Source organism: Melanerpes formicivorus, unplaced genomic scaffold (assembly GCF_026170545.1).
Source record: "Melanerpes formicivorus ecotype bairdi unplaced genomic scaffold, bMelFor1.0.p_v2 SCAF_95, whole genome shotgun sequence".
Classification (NCBI taxonomy): domain Eukaryota; kingdom Metazoa; phylum Chordata; class Aves; order Piciformes; family Picidae; genus Melanerpes; species Melanerpes formicivorus.
In genome coordinates this window covers 365,445-385,369 of record NW_027142447.1, presented here as the reverse complement: position 1 = coordinate 385,369, position 19,925 = coordinate 365,445, and the positions used below count along the sequence as shown (strand labels likewise).

General features: G+C 48.7%; 1 protein-coding gene across 1 annotated transcript in view; it reads right to left on the bottom strand.

Annotated features, from left to right (window-relative positions):
• Positions 1-2,784: 2,784 nt before the first annotated feature.
• Positions 2,785-19,925, bottom strand: part of SPICE1 (spindle and centriole associated protein 1) — a 30,875-nt gene continuing 13,734 nt past the window's right edge. The window contains exons 9-17 of the mRNA XM_068165946.1: positions 18,313-18,578; positions 14,923-15,054; positions 13,404-13,551; positions 12,022-12,246; positions 10,792-11,177; positions 8,083-8,254; positions 4,704-4,800; positions 3,745-3,832; positions 2,785-3,327 (exon numbers count right to left, since the gene is read on the bottom strand). Of these exons, the coding sequence (XP_068022047.1) occupies positions 3,274-3,327; positions 3,745-3,832; positions 4,704-4,800; positions 8,083-8,254; positions 10,792-11,177; positions 12,022-12,246; positions 13,404-13,551; positions 14,923-15,054; positions 18,313-18,578 (1,568 nt within the window). The 3' untranslated portion in view covers positions 2,785-3,273. The remainder of the gene's footprint in view (positions 3,328-3,744; positions 3,833-4,703; positions 4,801-8,082; positions 8,255-10,791; positions 11,178-12,021; positions 12,247-13,403; positions 13,552-14,922; positions 15,055-18,312; positions 18,579-19,925) is intronic.

The following is a 19,925-nucleotide window of genomic DNA, read 5'->3' as shown; positions in this document are numbered from 1 at the left end:
AGACGACGAAGGGGGGAAAAGACGACGAAGGGGGGAAAAGACGACGAAGGGGGGAAAAGACGACGAAGGGGGGAAAAGACGACGAAGGGGGGAAAAGACGACGAAGGGGGGAAAAGACGACGAAGGGGGGAAAAGACGACGAAGGGGGGAAAAGACGACGAAGGGGGGAAAAGACGACGAAGGGGGGAAAAGACGACGAAGGGGGGAAAAGACGACGAAGGGGGGAAAAGACGACGAAGGGGGGGAAAGAAGACGAAGGGGGGGAAAGAAGACGAAGGGGGGGAAAGAAGACGAAGGGGGGGAAAGAAGACGAAGGGGGGGAAAGAAGACGAAGGGGGGAAAAGAAGACGAAGGGGGGAAAAGAAGACGAAGGGGGGAAAAGAAGACGAAGGGGGGGAAAGAAGACGAAGGGGGGGGAAAGAAGACGAAGGGGGGGAAAGAAGACGAAGGGGGGGAAAGAAGACGAAGGGGGGGAAAGAAGACGAAGGGGGGGAAAGAAGACGAAGGGGGGGAAAGAAGACGAAGGGGGGAAAAGAAGACGAAGGGGGGAAAAGAAGACGAAGGGGGGAAAAGAAGACGAAGGGGGGAAAAGAAGACGAAGGGGGGAAAAGAAGACGAAGGGGGGAAAAGAAGACGAAGGGGGGAAAAGAAGACGAAGGGGGGAAAAGAAGACGAAGGGGGGAAAAGAAAAAGAAGGGGGGAAAAGAAAAAGAAGGGGGGAAAAGAAAAAGAAGGGGGGGAAAGAAAAAAAGAAGGGGGGGAAAGAAACTATTTTCAACAAAGTTTTTAGCGCAAGATTCCATAATCAATATACACATAGGAAATTCTCCCATGCTTTCCAAAGGAAACATTTTCCAAGAGAAACCAATTTCTCTGGGGTACCCCTGATGAAAGGGGAGGATGAGAGAAAACAGTGGCTGCAGCTCTGCTCCTGACCTGTTTTTTGCCGTGGTGATTCCCCTGGTTTGGGGCCAAGTGGTTCTGCTGCTGACACTTAAGACAAAAAAATAAAGGAGGAAGATGAAAGGCCAGGTGAAAAGAAAGAAAAGGAGGAAACCCAACCAAATGTTTAACTTCTAAAATCAGAGAGTCACTGGCAGTGAAGCACACTGCGGGGATAAAGCACTGCGGCGAGGTGGCAGCAGAGCGCGGGGAAGGCAGAGGAGATTCATAGCGGAAGAAAGGAGGGGGCTGGGGGTGGGGAAAAAAGGCGGCAAAGGGGGGACAACAGGCTAGGGGGGAGGGAAAGGAGAATCGGGGGAAAAAGGCGGGCGGGGGGGAGGAGGAAAAGGCGGGCGGGGGGGGGAGAAGGGAAAAGGCGGGCGGGGGGGGGGGAGGAGAAGGGAAAAGGCGGGCGGGGGGGGGAGGAGAAGGGAAAAGGCGGGCGGGGGGGGGGAGGAGGAAAAGGCGGGCGGGGGGGTGAGGAGGAAAAGGCGGGCGGGGGGGAGGAGGAAAAGGCGGGAGGGGGGGGGAGAAGGGAAAAGGCGGGCGGGGGCGGGGAGGAGGATCTGCATGGTATCACAGTATCATAGTATCAGTCAGGGTTGGAAGGGACCACAAGGATCATCTAGTTCCAACCCCCCTGCCATGGGCAGGGACACCCCACACTAGATCAGCCTGGCCACAGCCTCATCCAGCCTGGGCTTAAACACCTCCAGGGACAGAGCCTCAACCACCTCCCTGGACAACCCATTCCAGGGCTTCACCACTCTCATGGGGAAGAACTTCCTCCTCACCTCCAGCCTCAATCTCCCCACCTCCAGCTTCATTCCATTCCCCCTAGTCCTATCACTACCTGAGATCCTGAGCAGTCCCTCCCCAGCCTTCCTGTAGGCCCCCTTCAGATACTGGAAGGCCACAATGAGGTCACCTGGGAGCCTTCTCTTCTGCAGACTGAACAGCCCCAACTCCTTCAGTCTGTCCTCACAGCAGAGCTGCTCCAGCCCTCTGCTCATCCTCCTGGCCCTTCTCTGGACACCTTCCAGCACCTCCAGATCCCTCTTGGAATAGGGGCTCCAGAACTGGAGGCAGTACTCCAGGTGGGGTCTCAGCAGAGCTGAGCAGAGGGGGAGAATCACCTCCCTTGCCCTGCTGGCCACACTTCTCCTGATGCAGCCCAGGAGCTGATTGGCTTTCTGGGCTGCAAGTGCACACTGAGAGCTCCTGTTGAGCTTCTCCTCCACCAGCACCCCCAAGTCTCTCTCCTCAGGGCTGCTTTCCAGCCAGTCACTGCCCAGCCTGGATTTGTGCCTGGGATTGCCTCCACCCAGATGCAGGACCCTGCACTTGGTCTTGTTGAAGCTCATGAGGTTGGCTTGTGCCCACCTCTCCAGCCTGTCCAGGTCCCTCTGGATGGCCTCCCTTCCCTCCAGCCTGTCTGCTGCACCACACAGCTTGGTGTCATCAGCAAACCTGCTGAGGGTGCACTCAATGCCACTGTCCATGGCACCCACAAAGATGTTGAGCAAGCCTGGTCCCAGGACTGATCCCTGAGTGACTCTGCTTGTCCCTGGCCTCCACTGGGACATGGAGCCATTGACAGCCACTCTTTGGGTGCGGCCATCAAGCCAGTTCCTTATCCATCTAGTGGTCACCCATCACACCCATGTGTCACCAGCCTGGAGACCAGGATGTGGTGCGGGACAGTGTGGAAGGCTTTGCTCAGGTCCAGGTAAACGACAGCAGTTGCTCGCCCCTCAGCTATTAATTTTGTCACCTAATGGGTGGCATTCTAAGGGGTTGTGGCTGGGCGTCCTCTGCAGGGAAGGAACAGATACCTAAGCATCGTCTCAGAGGGCAGGGTTTATTGTCCATCGTCAGTCACAGCATGATGGTTACTTGAAAAAGTCCAATAAAAAGAGTATAAAAATGAGTATTAGAAACACAGCTAACCCATTTCAGGCTCCTGTGGCACCAAAGGGAGCACGCTTCAGCACGCAGCAGCTGGGGACTCCGATTTCAGCTGCCACCAGGCACTTTGTCTCGCAGTTTCTAAAGCCTCAGTGTTATCTACCTGGGGTATCAGATGCTTGTTTGCCTGGCTGAGTTTATAACCTTGTGTAAGGCTGAGGTGGTGACACGGTGGAGTGTCACAGCAGCACGTGCCCTGCAGAAGCACGTTCCCAGGACACTCCATAGTGGCCTGCGTGGCACAAATACAACAGGCCTGTGAAGCTGACATGAAAGCAGTGCACATACATCTGCAGAGGGGGGCTATTGTGGTACATAAAAATCATGGTTGGAAGAAAAAATGAGATGTGAGTGCATCTTCCTTCACATAACGTGCATGGACAATGCAAACCAACCTTCTTCTTTGTGCTTTTCCACCTGCAAAAGAAGAAACCAGCTGACAGTCGTACATCACAACCTTCCCACAGACATGCGAGCTAGTGCTGGCTTAGGCAGGAGTGCTGTGTGTCAATTTAGAATCAGAGAATCAATAAGGTTGGAAAAGACCTCAGAGATCATCAAGTCCAACCTGTCACAATATCACCAAGGTTGGAAGAGACCTCAAAGATCATCAAGTCCAACCTGTCACCACAGACCTCATGACTAAACCATGGCACCAAGTGGCACATCCAATCCCCTCTTGAACACCTCCAGGGATGGTGACTCCACCACCTCCCTGGGCAGCACATCCCAATGGCCAATCTCTCTTGCTGGGAAGAACTTTCTCCTCACCTCCACCACCTTCCCCTGCCACAGCTTGAGACTTAACTCTGTCTCATGATTTCTCAGTCTTACCTTTGGTCTTTGGCTGACAGAAGTTAATTTCATGTTTTCTGACATGGCACTTAAGGGTGAACAAGGTTTGCTAGAGTCTCCTGCAGACCTGGGGACATTCAAAAAGAGACTGATAAAGTGAAAAATAGAAGTGCCTATTAGAACCATGTCTCAGATCCTGATTTGGCACTCCTTATTGATAGTCTTCAACAACACCCCCCCTGCCTTATAGAATAGAATAGAATTAACCAGGTTGGAAAAGACCTTTGAGATCATTGAGTCCAACCTATCACCCAACACCATCTAATCAACTAAACCATGGCACCAAGCACCCCAAACAGCCTCTTCCTAAACACCTCCAGGGATGGTGACTCCACCACCTCCCTGGGCAGCACATTCCAATGGCCAAACTCTCTTTCTGGGAAGAACTTCTTCCTCACCTCCAGCCTAAACCTCCCCTGGCACAGATTGAGACTATGTCCTCTTGTTCTGGTGCTGGTTGCCTGGGAGAAGAGACCAACACCCTCCTGGCTACAACCTCCCTTCAGGGAGTTGGAGACAGCAATAAGGTCTCCCCTGAGCCTCCTCTTCTCCAGGCTAAGCAACCCCAGCTCCCTCAGCCTCTCCTCACAGGGCTGTGCTCCAGACCCCTCTCCAGCTTTGTTGCCCTTCTCTGGACACCTTCCAGCAACTCAACATCTTTCCTAAACTGAGGAGCCCAGAACTGGACACAGGACTCAAGGTGTGGCCCAGCCAGTGCTGAGCACAGGGGCACATTGCAGGTATTTCAAATACCAACAATGGAAATTGTGAAAGAGCTACTGGACCTCTGTTCCATTTCCACAGAGTTAAGCATAATAAAGTCAGGGAAAGTCCACGAAGCCAAAGAAAAACACAGCAAATTTTCCACTGTATTTATCTTCCACTCTGTGGGGAGTCAAGACACTGCAGAAATTAAGTAGTAAAGGCTTAACTTTTACCTTCTTAAACTGGTCATGCTGGCAGGGGAACCACAATCTTCTTTAGAGCTGTCAGCTGCCACAGGAACAGACACTGCAATTGCTCTCCTTGCATTTTCTAGGCAATAAACAATAGCTTGATTCTGATGAGAACACAGCAACACTGCACAACATTCATTTGGGTTTTCCACTTTTTGAGAGACATTAACGCTTCCCAATTGCACAGAATATTCAGAGTGGACAGAAAACACCAGGCTGAACAGCAACCCCATATCCACTCTCTGAAAATAATGTTGAAAGATTCTTAGACCATGGACACTGTGCACAGACACAGAACATTTTTCCAGGGATAAACCTGGGGCTTGGCAATTACAGGCTTGGACTCCTCTGATTTCTCTACTTTGTTCTTTGAAGACTTTACCTGTTGTGCTGAAATCATAGTACACCAGAAACACAAGTGTTAAAAATGTTCCCACTGAACAAGTCACACCATGTCTACCTACATGGTCTCTCCTCCCCCTCCTTCCTCTCATAGAATCTTAGAATCAATAAGGTTGGAAGAGACCTCAGAGATCAAGTCCAACCTGTCACCCAAGACCTCAGGACTAACTAAACCATGGCACCAAGTGCCACATCCATCTTGAATATCTCCAGGGATGGTGACTCCACCACCTCCCTGGGCAGCACATTCCAATGGCCAACAACTCTCTCTGTGAAGAACTTTCTCCTCACCTCCAGCCTAAACTTCCCCTGGCACAGCTTGAGACTGTGTCCTCTTGTTCTGGTGCTGCTTGCCTGGGAGAAGAGACCAACCCCCACCTGGCTACAACCTCCCTTCAGGTAGTTGTAGAGAGCAAGAAGGTCTCCCCTGAGCCTCCTCTTCTCCAGGCTAAGCAACCCCAGCTCCCTCAGCCTCTCCTCACAGGGCTGTGCTCCAAACCCTTCCCCAGCTTTGTTGCCCTTCTCTGGACACCTTCCAGCCACTCAACATCTTTCCTAAACTGAAGGGCCCAGAACTGGACACAGGACTCAAGTTGTGGCCTAACCAGTGCTGAGCACAGGCCAGAATGAATTCCCTGTTCCTGCTGGCCACACTGTTCCTGATGCAGGCCCCTCAAGTCAACAGGATGCTGGGTTGTATCAACAAAAGCATCACTATCAGAGATAAAGAAGTCATTATCCCCACTCTAATCAGCTCTTGTCCAGCCACACCCGGAGCACTGCATGAAGTTTTGGTCCCTACTATACAAAAAAGATGTGGACAGCCTGGAAAGCCTCCAGGGAAGTGTGACAAGAATGATCAGAGGACTGGAAGCTGTATTGGGGAAAGGCTGAGAGAATTGGGTTTGTTCAGCCTTGAGAAGAGAAGGCTTAGGGGAGACCTTATTACCATGTACCACTACATAAAGGCCAAGAGGATGGAGACTCCCTTTTTGTGAGGAGTCACATGGAAAAGGCAAGGGGTAATGGGTACAAGTTAATCCTGGTGAGATTCAGTTTGGCCCCAGAAGAGAAGTTTTCACCATGAGAATTTAGACACAGGAATAATCTTCCAAGGAAAGCAGTGGATTCCCCTACATTGGGCAGTTTGAAGACTCAGCTTGAGAGAGTGCTGGGCCATCTCATTTAAACTATACTGTTACCTGGAAACATTGGACCAGATGATTCTTGGGGTCCCTTCCAAACCGGCATTCTATGGAGTCCTTCCCTTTATACATCAGCTGTGGTTTAGGGAAGGTGAAAGCACATGTGTACATGCTCATATATAGTTCTGCCTGTAATTACATAGGCTCCATGAGAAGATATAGCAACCATCCCCAGATGGAAAGTATTTTTGTTCAGAGCAACAGATGGCAGTTAATCTATGAATCCTGAATCAGTGAGGATATACCACTTGCAATTTAAGGACATTGAGAGGGAGCTGGGGTTGTTTAGCCTGGAGAAGAGGAGGCTCAGGGGAGACCTGCTTGCTGTCTACAACTACCTCAAAAGAGGTTGTAGCCAGGTGGGGGTTGGTCTCTTCTCCCAGGCAACCAGCATCAGAACAAGAGGACACAGTCTCAAGCTGTGCCAGGGGAAGTTTAGGCTGGAGGTGAGGAGGAAGTTCTATACAGAGAGAGTGATTGCCCATTGGAACGGGCTGCCTGGGGAGGTGGTGGAATCACCGTCCCTGGAGATGTTCAAGATGGATGTGGCACTTGGTGCCATGGTTTAGTAGTCATGAAGTCTTGGGTGACAGGTTGGACTTGATGATCCTTGAGGTCTTTTCCAACCTTATTGATTCTATGAGAGGAAGAAGGGGGAGGAGAGACCATGTAGGTACACATGGTGTGACTTGTTCAGTGGGAACATTTGTAACACTTGTGTGTCTGGTGTAATAGGATTTCAGTACAACAGGTAAAATCTTAAAGGAACAAAGCAAAGAAATCAGAGGAGTCCAAGCCTGTAATTGCCAAGCCCCAGGTTTATCCATGGAAAAATGTTCTGTGTCTGTGCACACTGTCCATGGTCTAAGAATCTTTCAAGAGAGGATTGGATATGGCACTTGAAACCATGGTTTAGTTAGTCATGAAGTGTTGGGTGACAGGTTGGACTTGATGATCTCTGAGGTCTTTTCCAACCTTATTGATTCTATGATTCTGTGACTGGAAGTCTGGCACTAACAATAATTCAGAAAGGCAGTCTGATGGAAAGAGCACCCACGAGAGCAACAACTGAAGTGTGGTTGATAACTGCATAATCCCTCTGCCAGGAATTTATGGAGCATGACATCAATACTTAAGTCTTTTTATAAAAGATTCTCCATCAGAGAGGACTGACTGAAAAGCCCAGTTCTGCCCATCGGGGCCTATGTAACAGAACTCTCTCCTGCAGCCAAAGAAATAGCAAAGAAGAGCTTTACCATGAAGCATGGTAGTTGCAGAAGACTAATTGTTAAAGAAACTAACTTTAGGAGAAGTTTGCCTGGCGTATTTTCAGCTCTCTGAAGTAAGGAGTACTTGTACCAAACAGTTATTAACAGCAAGTGTAGAATCATAGAATCATTTGAGTTGGAAAAGATCTTTGAGTGCAACCATTATTTAACTCTACCAAGGCTGATGCTAAACCACGTCCCTCAGCACCACATCGCTGCATCTTTGAATCACCCCCAGAGATGAGGATTCAAGCACCTTCCTGGGGAGCCAGTTCCAGTGTTTGAGAACCCTCTCAGTTGAGAAGTTTCTTCTAATAGCCAACCTAAACCTCCCCTGGTGCCACTTGAGGCCATTTCCTCTCCTTTCTATCACTTGTTACTCTTACTGCTGACCCCAACCACTGATAAGTCAGATACGGACAGAGAAGTCTCAAAGGCAGAAAAACGTTGTATTGGGTTTTGCTTCTCCTGAAGCTGGGTACTTACCAGTACAATTTAGGGATGAAGAGAGACCAGGAGATACCATGGGACGGACTGCAGCAGTGGCAGCTAGTTTCTGCTGGTCTATTAGCTGCAAGAGTTTATCACGTGCTTCTGTGCTCTGCCGGTTCAGCTCTGCTATTCTCTCCTCCAAGCTCTTCGACACCATGAGATGAGGCTACTTGGATAATTACTTCCAATTAGAAACTTACATTTTGCACCTTCCAAGGAGAGCATTTCAAGAAATTCTAGGCACTTAATTTTCAAACTGAAAGTAAACTTAACTGTACCTCACCTCCTGTGAAAACACTGATTTTAGCTCTTGGACCGTCCTGTACCGAGGCCCTTAGCTGACTGAACACAACACTATTTGAAACTGGATTTCCCACAAATGGGAAGAGCCATCTATTTTCTGTATCATTTAAGGCAAACAAACTCAATCCTAACCATCCAGTGATTTAATACTTGATAGGGTGCTTGGTGCCTTGGTTTAGTGGTGGCATTGGATGATAGGATGGACACGATGATCTTGAAGGTCTCTTCCAACCTGGTATATTCCACTCCCACTCCACTCTCCACTCCACTCTCCACTCCACTCTCCACTCCACTCTCCACTCATAGAATCAGTAAGGTTAGAAAAGACCTCAGAGATCATCAAGTCCAACCTGTCACCCAACACCTCATGACCACTAAACCATAGCAGCAAGTGCCACGTCCAACCCCTTCTTGAACACCTCCAGGGATGGTGACTCCACCACCTCCCTGGGCAGCACATCATAATTAAGAAAATAGTCAGAGTGTGGGGAAGACAGAGCAGACTTCTAGCAGAAATATCATAGAACAGTTTGGGTTGGAAAAAGCCTTAAAGATCATCTAGTTCCAACCCGGCTGCCATGGGCAGGGACACCTCCTACTCTAGATTAGGTTGCTCAACATCGCACCCAACCTGCTGTTGGGAGACTCCCAGGCTTGCAGCCTACAACACATCTTTAAACCAGGATTTTTAACCACTTGGAGCTCATCCCATCTCCCTTCAGTAACTACTTCCACAAAAACACTTTAAAAAGTTTGCATCATCTTGACTAAATATGGCACAACTCAATGGGGAAAGTGTCAACACTCTCAGCCAACATTTGGCATGAGGAAAGCTGAAAACCTTAAGGACCCTTAACTGGACAGTAATTCAGCCACTGTGATGGAATAAAAGCAAGCAAACAGCAGCAAGGGCAGGGATAAGGTAATTGTGTGGTGCTCACTCACTTGGGTGCCACTGAAGAGCTGCCTAGTTGCAGATTCAAGTTTTTCTGTGTGAACTGAAGCCTTCAAGTGGTCTCCAACCCAGAGACTGTAGGATCTATTCTCTCCCCTCTCCCCTCCCCTCTCCTCTCCCCTCCCCTCCCCTCTCCTCTCCCCTCCCCTCTCCTCTCTCCTCTCCTCTCCCCTCCTCTCCTCTCCCCTCCTCTCCTCTCCCCTCTCCCCTCCTCTCCCCTCTCCCCTCCTCTCCCCTCTCCCCTCCTCTCCTCTCCCCTCTCTCCTCTCCTCTCCCCTCTCTCCTCTCCTCTCCCCTCTCTCCTCTCCTCTCTATTCTATTCTCACCACACAGCAGGACTGACATGCCAGACCCAACTAGCACATACACTATTAATCAAGTATTCGCAAGAGATGTACCTGCACTTTAATCTCAGGGGGTTTGGGGTGACAGTAGCAGAAGAGATGTATGGTATCAGTTTAAATATGTATTTTACATGCATGACAGGAACCTGTGGCACTTGGTGCCATGGTCTAGTCATGAGGTCTGTGGTGACAGGTTGGACTTGATGATCTTTGAAGTCTCTTCCAACCTTGGTGATACTGTGATACGTTTTCCCTCCTCTATGTGTTGAGTGCATGCAAGGACTGGAGTAGGCTGTATAACATTAGCTGATCTATACAGTTGTGTATTTGACCCTTGCTGCCTGGTTGTGCTCTCTGTAATTCTGCAGGCCTCTGCATCTAAACAGGAACTAATTGCAGAGTTGAACTGTGTGTTCTTACAGAAGAGGTTCGGTTCGGTTAGGTTCGGAGAGGAGAGGAGAGGAGAAGAGTAGAACAGAACAGGCTGGAAAAGACCTTCGAGATCATCAAGTCCAACCTAGCACCCAACACCATCTGATCAACTAAACCATGGCACCAAGTGCCTCATCCAGGCTCTTCCTAAACACCTCCAGGGATGGTGACTCCACCACCTCCCTGGGCAGCACATTCCAATGGCCAGTCTCTCTTTACTGAAGAATTTCAGCCTCTTCTCACAGGGCTGTGCTCCAGACCAGGGGGCTGTCCTCCCCAGCTTGGTTGCCCTTCCCTGGACATGTTTGACATTCTGTGATACTGTGTGGGTTGGTGCAGTGCTTTCACTGTAGGCACTATCTAAGCTACAAGAGATATCCTAGATCATATTGCAACCACATCCCTCTTTGCAGTATACCTTTATTCTAAACTTACAAATGTGCTGCACACTTCTCAGGAGGTTGTATAGAACATAGGCCCAATACAAGGAACTACTGTTGAGCCCCCCAGGGAATGATAACTATCACAAGCCTCCAAGCAAATGAATGGCAAGGTAGTGATTTTGCTACTCCTTTCCTTACAACAACTGGAGAGAAAGCATTAGCAAGCTGTGGGAAAGCAGATCAGCAGAAGGGGGACAGCAGCCTTCCCTTCCTGTTAAACTCTCACCTGTCCGTGTGAAGAGGCTGGACTAGGACTGGCATTTCGTAACGAGTCTGGCTGATGTAGGCAGTCACTTGTGTCATCAGAGAAGCCTCTGAATTTGCTCAGCTGAGCTTGAATTAGAGAGTTCTGCTGTGTAAGCTCAGCTATCTGTCCCAGCACATCACTGTTATGAAATATCTCTTCAGCTGTGCTGTTTTTCCTAGTGTCACCTGCACAGGACAGGCTGACTTTCTCGTGGGAACTCTCCAAGCCTTGATCTGCAGGAAGAATTGGTTGCCTTTGAGGGATGAGAGTCTTCTTCTCAGTTGTGCTCTGTGTTCTCAGGGAGGAAGATGAGCTCCTTTCCTTGCATGGCTCTCTTTCAATGTTTTCAGGAGACTGAGAAGTGGCTGTGAACATGGCAAGAAATGAAAGAACAGTAAGGAAAGAGATGTGATCCACATTAAGGACAACAGCAATGACTTTATTGCATCAGGCTAGGAGTAACCCAGTCTGAATTGTAACATCTAGTCTGAATGGTGCTCTGGCAGGGGGGTTTGGAGAAGATGATCTTTTGAGGTCCCTTTTGACCCCTAACATTCCCTCTGTGTGCTACTGATCAAAACACTCTCTGCAAGATCCTGCTGCAAGAACTCTCCAGGTTTAGTATTTCCTACTGCAGTCTTACATTTAAATGATTTCAGTAAAGGTCAAGAGACAAGTCAGAGAGAAGAAGAGAAACAGTTTTGAATGTCTCAGCTGATCACAGTGTCACAAAGGTTGGAAGAGACCTCAAGGATCATCGAGTCCAACCTGTCACCACAGACCTCATGACTAGACCATGGCACCAAGTGCCACATCCAATCCCCTCTTGAACACCTCCAGGGATGGTGACTCCACCACCTCCCTGGGCAGCACACTCCAATGACGAATGACTCTCTCGGTGAAGAACCCTCTCCTCACCTCCAGTCTAAACCTCCCCTGGCACAGCTTGAGACTCTGGAGAGCTTGAGCCTCTCCCCAGCCTCGTTGCCCCTCCCTGGACACGTTCAAGTGTCTCGATGTCCTTCTTAAACTGAGGGGCCCAGAACTGGACACAGGACTCAAGGTGTGGCCTAACCAGTGCTGAGTACAGGGCAGAATGACTTCCCTGCTCCTGCTGGCCACACTATTCCTGATGCAGGCCAGGATGCCATTGGCCTTCTTGGCCACCTGGGCACACTGCTGGCTCATGTTCAGCCAAAGAGATCTCACCATGCTGGAGCAGAGGCAATTCCTGACTGCTCTTCTGCCGGGGGGGTGACAACAGCACAGCTGGCTGGAAGATGTGAGATGGCAAGCTTCTGCTGGTTCCCACATCACCTGAAGCATCTGACCTCTGGAGAAAATGGAAAGGAATTTCTTCCTGTGGGAATTTCAGCACACCTTCCCTGTTGCCTGTGCCAGCTCTAGGCTCAAAAGAACTCAAATCATGTTTTTCTAAAGAAAAGAGACAAAGCAGGTATAGAATTTAGAAAGGTTTTAGTGCAATAGGGAATGCTCTTAATAACAACTCTTATGTTTAGGTAGCTGAAGAGACAGAGCACAGTATGATTCCTGCACATTGCTACCTTCCTTTTGATCCCCAGGTACAGAATAGTATAGAATTAACCAGGTTGGAAGAGACCTTTGAGATCATCAGGTCCAACCTAGCACCCAACACCATCTAATCAACTAAACCATGGCACCAAGCACCCCATCCAGTCTCTTCCTAAACACCTCCAGTGATGGTGACTCCACCACCTCCCTGGGCAGCACATTCCAATAGCAAATCTCTCTTTCTGGAAAGAACTTCTTCCTAACATCCAGCCTAAACCTCCCCTGGCACAGCTTGAAACTGTGTCCTCTTGTTCTGGTGCTGGTTGCCTGGGAGAAGAGACCAACCCCCACCTGGCTACAACCTCCCTTCAGGTAGTTGTAGACAGCAATGAGGTCTCCCCTGAGCCTCCTCTTCTCCAGGCTAAGCAACCCCAGCATATGTCTGTGTTACACATCACTCAACTGGTTATTGATCTCTGCTACAGTCACAAACATCAAGCATCAGGCTAGTGTCTGATTACTTAATGAGCCTCAGCAACTACTGTTTCTGGACAGCAGCGACCTCACGTGTCTGATGGAAGGATCGATCGCAGACTGTCAGGGTGCCTCAGGCACAGACAGGTGGGGATCTTGATTCAGTTGGGCTTGTGGAGCTTTCTCAGGACCCTCAGAATGAGCCTGACTTTGTAAGCCATCTTAATCGGGGAAGGTTACTCCCCTCTTCCCTCCTCCCTTTTTTATTTTTAGTATAACACATTACATATCACTTAAAGCTCAAGCCCAGGACGTGAGTAGGAAGTTAATCCTTGGAAGCCCTAATTCAGCAGAAGGATGCCGGGGGGGATGGAATACAACCTATAATATTGTTAACAAATAACCTGTAGCAAAGCAGGTGTGCTCACAGCAGGACCCATATGAATTTCCAGGAGTTAAGATTCACACTCACGCAAGAAACATTTATTTGAGCAGTCATCTATTAAACACCAGCTTTTCCACTACAAGGGATAAGCTCTAACCATAACTCCCCTGCTTCATGGTTCACACATGCACACACACACCTTGGCCATTTGCTGGACCTTTGCTTTCAATTCCAACATTACTTGGACTTTGTTCTCTTCTAGGTTCTACCAAAGGGAGGCCTTTAAATGCTTCTGTGAGGGAGCTCAGCTGTTCATCTGTAACCATCATGTACTGGTGAAGCTTCTCCTAAAGGAGGAAGGAAAATAGAAAGGTCCAGATATTTGTATTCCAGCAGCATGAGTCAGAAAAATTCACAGAATCACCAAGGTTGGAAGAGACCTCAAAGATCATCAAGTCCAACCTGTCACCACAGACCTCATGACTAGACCATGGCACCTCCCTGGGCAGCACATTACAATGGCGAACGACTCTCTGGGAAGAACTTTCTCCTCACCTCCAGCCTAAACCTCCCCTGGCACAGCTTGAGACTGTGTCCTCTTGTTCTGGTGCTGGTTGCTAGAGAGAAGAGACCAACCCCCTCCTAGCTACAACCTCCCTTCAGGTAGTTGTAGAGAGCAAGAAGGTCTCCCCTGAGCCTCCTCTTCTCCAGGCTAAGCAACCCCAGCTCCCTCAGCCTCTCCTCACAGGGCTGTGCTCCAAACCCCTCCACAGCCTCGTTGCCTTTCTCTGGACATGTTCAAGTGTCTCAATGTCCTTCTTAAACTGAGGGACCCAGAACTGGACACAGGACTCAAGGTGTGGCCTAACCAGTGCTGACTACAGGGGCACAATGACCTCCCTGCTCCTGCTGGCCACACTATTTCTGATGCAGGCCAGGATGCCATTGGCCTTCCTGGCCACACTGCAGGCTCACATTTAGGTGGCTGTCAATCAGCACCCCCAGGTCCCTTTCTGTTTGGCAGAATTGTATACCACAAGTAGTCCTGAGAATAAATTTGACCTCTTAATAGCACTGAAAGGAACCTGTAGGATCCCAGTGAAGTATTGAGCATCAGTGTCTCCATGCTTCTCATGTATTTTCTCTCTTGACTCATATAAATTCTTTGGGTTGGATTTTCCTAAGACATGACCCCACTTCCTCTCATATGGCTGCCTTGTTGTTTCATTCCTAAACAGAAAGATTGAACAAATCTTCCTCCACGGCAAATGGAAAAAAAGAAAACTTAGTCTTGGGTTGAAGAGGGGACTGGATGTGGCACTTGGTGCCATGGCCTAGTCCTGAGGTCTGTGGTGACAGGTTGGACTTGATGATCTTTGGTCTCTTCCAACCCTGGTGATACTGTGATACTCCATTGCTCCAGTAATGTTGTAATGTTAACCAGCATAAAAGTATGGAAGAAGGTGCTTAAACATTTGTATTTTTCTAAGGTTTTGAAGATAAACATCATAAATGGTGATTGAAATGACTTTCCAAACATTCCTTTCCTCCCTCCTTGAACCTGCTATTGTAATTCTCAGGCTCCTCATTCAGTTTTGTCATTTTCTGTCTATTAAGTGTGTTGACCATGAGACAATGCATATCAGTCCATATTTGCAACCCAGCTCAGTCCCTTAACAAGTCATCCAGATGGGTAAGGAGGAAGGGGGGCTCAGTACCTGCATAGTCTGGTTTTCTTCCCTCACTAGAAGTATTTCTGCAGTCAGAGCATCAATCAGCTCTCTGTGTTCATTCAACATCTCCTCATGCTGCTGCCTCATCAGCTCTTTCTCACGCAGCTGCATTTCACTCTAGCAGGGGAGAAAGTTAAAAGCCAACACACACCAAAAAGTTAAAACACACCACGAACCAATATGCAGAAACAAAACCAGGTCCATGTGACATCATACTGCAACACTACTGCTGTAGGAAAGCAGAAAGTATCTATGGAAGGTGTCAGGACAAGAAAGAACAACAGGCCACTGATACTGGAAGGATGGCTTGATGATAAAGAAGAGCTGACTGTGGTAAACAACCTGACGTGCCAGACAAGAGGACGCTTGCCTCCATGCTGGAGAAGACCAACCTGATGTGGGATGAAGATAACAATGGACAGCTGCATATCAAAGGAGAAAACCCAATTAGCAGCAGTGGTGCAAGAATGTCAGGGAATTGCTTACCCTGCTCGATTTTTCCTACATAAGCTGCTTGTTCTGTACCAATAAACAATTCCTGCCTCACCAACATGGGAGTCCCTGCATGCTCTCCGAAATACTGCTACACTGACTTCCTTACTCTCATGACAAAAGTCCCATTTTCAGGCCTTGAGAATGGTCAGTGTTCACTGTTCTTCATTTGTTACTGCAGAATCCTACATATCTCTGTTGTTCTACCTGTGCAGTTCTTCAAGGCTCTAACTACAAGCATTTTCTCTCTGGGTGGATACTGTAGACTCTTGAATGTGTCCAGAGAAGTGCAACGAGGCTGGGGAGAGGCCTCGAGCACAGCTCTGTAAGGAGAGGCTGAGGGAACTGGGGTTGCTTAGTCTGGAGAAGAGGAGGCTCAGGGGAGACCTTACTGCTCTCTACAACTACCTCAAAGGAGGTTGTAGCCAGGTAGGGGTTGGTCTCTTCTCCCAGGCAACCACCAACAGAACAAGAGGACACAGTCTCAAGCTGCACCAGGGGAGGTTAGGCTGGAGGTGAGGAGAAAGTTCTTCCCAGAAAGAGTAACTGGCCATTGGAATGTGCTGCCCAGGGAGGTGATGGAGTCACTGTCCCTGAAGGTGTTCAAAAAGAGACTGGAGCCATGGTTTAGTAGTCATGAGGTGTAGGGTGACAGGTTGGACTTGATGATCTCTGAGGTCTTTTCCAACCTTATTGATTCTATGTAGTAAACAGGTCACTCCAACTATCCTGATGCTCATCAGTACCCTTTGCTACTTGCGCCTACTCTTCAGTTCCCTTAATTCATTAATGAAGAAAATGTGACTAAATAAAGGAGCAAATATGACTAAATAAAGGAGAAAATACTTGCTTTCTAATATTTACCCTCAGAGAGGGAAAAAGTTCTAGAGGTTTTTGGTTTCTAAATGCTTTATGAAGGGCAATGAAGCTGGTGAAGGGTCTGGAGAACAGGTCTTGTGACCTTGTGAGGAGTGGCTGAGGGAATTGGAGTTGTTTGGAGTAAAGAAGGCTGAGGGGAGATCTTTTAGGCTGGATGTCAGGAAGAAGTTCTTCACAGAGTGATTTGCCATTGGCATGTGCTGCCCAGGGAGGTGGTGGAGTCACCATCACTGGAGGTGTTTAGGAAGAGACTGGATGGGGCACTTGGTGCCATGGTTTAGTTGATCAGATGGTGTTGGGTGATAGGTTGGACACAATGATCTCAAAGGTCTCTTCCAACCTGGTTAATCCTATCCTATCCTATCCTATCCTATCCTATCCTATCCTATCCTATCCTATCCTATCCTATCCTATCCTATCCTATCCTATCCTATCCTATCCTATCCTATCCTATCTCTCTCTACAACTTCCTGAAAGGAGGTTGGCATGAAGTGAGTGCTGGTCTTTTCTCCCTAGTAACAAGTGATAGGATGAGAGAAAATGGCCTCAGGTTTAGTGGAAGGTGTCCCTCCCTGCCCATGGCTGGGGGCTTGGAACTATATGATCTTTAAGGTCCCTTCAATCTAACCCATTCTATGAATCTATGAAGTTGTGCTGAGGAAGGTTTAGGATTGCTGTTAGAAGACACTTCTGCACTAAAAGGGTTCTCAAACACCAGAACAAGGAGGTCATTGAATCCCCATCCCTGAGGGTGTTTCAAAGAGCAGAGATGTGGTGCTGATGGACGTGGTTTAGCATCAGACTCATGAGAGTTTGAGAATGGTTGGACTGGATGATCTTAAAGGTCTTTTTCAACTGGAACAACTCTGTGGTTCATTCTTACTTTTTTTAAGACAAGCAAAAGGCTTGTTAAATAGCCTACTTGAACATGAGGCAAAAGACCTTACTGTGAAGAACCTCTTTCCCTCCAAAGTTATTAACAATCTATTACATTAAGACAGACCACTGCAGTAGGCAGGCTCCCTGTACAAGACACCAAAGACTCCACTTTGCCTCTTATGGGTAAATGGAATGCACAACTGTCACTTTCTGGACCATCATGCCTAAAAAAGCAAATCACATCACATATACAGCTCACAATTAGCAGATGGAGCCCTTTCCCAGATGGTTGCCTGCAGTTACTCAAAGGGATCTGTGACCAGGAGAAACACATCCCATCTCCAAAGCACAGGGGAGCTGAATAGCCATTTGGGTCACTCTTTCCTGCTACACAGACAGAATTCAACCATGAGCTACCCATAACATACCACAGACAATAATCATAGAATCAATAAGGTTGGAAAAGATCATCAAATCCAACCTCTCACCCAACACCTCATGACTAATTAAACTGTGGCACAAAGTGCCATGTCCAATCCCTTTTTGAACAGCTGCAGGGATGGTGACTCCACCACCTCCCTGGGCAGCACATCCCATGGCCAATTCCTCTTTCTGGGAAGAACTTTCTCCTCGCCTCTAGCCTAAACTTGCCCTGCTGCAGCTTGAGACTGTGTGCTCTTGTCCTGGTGCTGGTTGCCTGGGAGAAGAGACCAAGCCCCACCTGGCTACAACCTCCCTTCAGGTAGTTGTAGAGGGCAATAAAGTCTCCCCTGAGCCTCCTCTTCTCCAGGCTAACCAACCCCAGCTCCCTCAGCCTCTCCTCACAGGGCTGTGCTCAAGGCCTCTCCCCAGCCTTGTTGCCCTTCTCTGGACACATTCAAGTGTCTCAAAGTCCTTCTTAAACTGAGGGGCCCAGAACTGGACACAGGACTCAAGGTGTGGCCTAACCAGTGCTGAGCACAGGGGCACAACAAAAACGTTTAACCCCCTAACTGCATGCAATCCAAATAATAAGCAGTGATCAGCAGGCCTCAAAGCAAACTGAGTGGGAGTCAGGAACTACAGGTTCATACCTGTAAAGTAACTTAGTAAAGTAAGTGCAGAAGTACCCTGCAGCTTTCTCACCTCTTTGAGGTAGCGCATCAAACGACAGAGAGTGTTCACCAGTGACAACGTGAAACCACCGAGGCCTTCGCTCCTCTCAGCTTTCTGAACCTCACGACCCGTACAGCGCTCATATTCCTCCAGTTCACGCTCCACTTCATGTATCATGCGGCTCAGAACATCTAGGCTGCATTTGTTGGCCCTCTGAAGGTCCGTGGGGACTGACCTGACTGGAGAATCATCTCTCCTCTGCCTTGCAGAGTTCTGTGCAGCTTGTTTTCTTTTCACTGAGGGCAGGAAAAACAACAACTGTCATTGGAATTTGAACTTGCACAGAAAGCTTTGCAGTACCAATCAAATGTCATTGTTTATTGTAGTTATTCAAAGGAAATAAGTCTCTCTTGCCCTGAGCTGAAAGGGACCATCAAAGAAGATCCCCAGTCATTTCAGATCATCACAACCCACACTTGCTGCCGCCACCACACTGGTACCTCTCAAGTATGACTGTTCAGTGCTTTTATCTTAGATACCTGTTTATACTTCCATCTCACTTAAAAGCACAGAAACATTTGCCCTGGGAACAGCCAGTGAAAAACACCAGCTGTTTTCAGGGCTGGTGTTTAGTAAGCAGCCCCTTCACAACAACCCTTTGATGTCAGCCTCCACATGCAGATGTGTCTGAAACACAGCATATGTCTGCACAGCACAGAACACAAACAGAAAGGTCCTGAACTCCATGTGTAGCAAGGCAATGTACAGCATCAAAGGGCCATGTTGATAGTTCCCAGGTTCCTATGGACTTTGCTTTGATGATGAACAGAACAGAACAAACCAGGTTGGAAGAGACCTTCAAGATCATCATGTCCAACCTATCATCCAACACCACCTAAACAACTAACCCATGGCAACAAGCACCCTGTCAAGTCTCCTCCTGAACACCTCCAGTGATGGTGACTCCACCACCTCCCCAGGCAGCCCATTCCAATGGAAAACCACTCTCTCTGTGTAAAACTTCCTCCTGACCTCCAGCCTAAACCTCCCCTGGCGCAGCCTGAGACTGTGCCCTCTTGTTCTGGTGCTGGTTGCCTGGGAGAAGAGACCAACCTCTGCCTGTCTACAACCTCCCTTCAGGTAGTTGTAGATAGCAATAAGGTCTCCCCTGAGCCTCCTCCTCTCCAGGCTAAGCAACCCCAGCTCCCTCAGCCTCTCTTTATAGGGCTTGTGTTCCAAGCCCTATGAACCTTGTGTTCCAAGGTGTCCCTTCTCTGGACACCTTCCAGCAACTCAAAATCTTTCCTAAACTGAGGAGCCCAGAGCTGCACACAGGACTCAAGGTGTGGCCTAACCAGTGCTGAGTACAGGGGCAGAATGACCTCCCTGTTCCTGCTGGCCACACTGTTCCTGATGCAGGCCAGGATGCCATTGGCCCTCTTGGCTGCCTGGGCACACTGCTGGCTCATGTTCAGCCTACCATCGACCAGTACCCCCAGGTGCCTCCCTACCTGGCTGCTCTCCAGCCACTCTGACCCCAGCCTGTAGCACTGCATGGGGTTGCTGTGGCCAATGTGCAGAACCTGGCACTTGGATGTGTTCAATCTCCTGCCCTTGGCCTCTGCCCATCTGTCCAGCCTGTC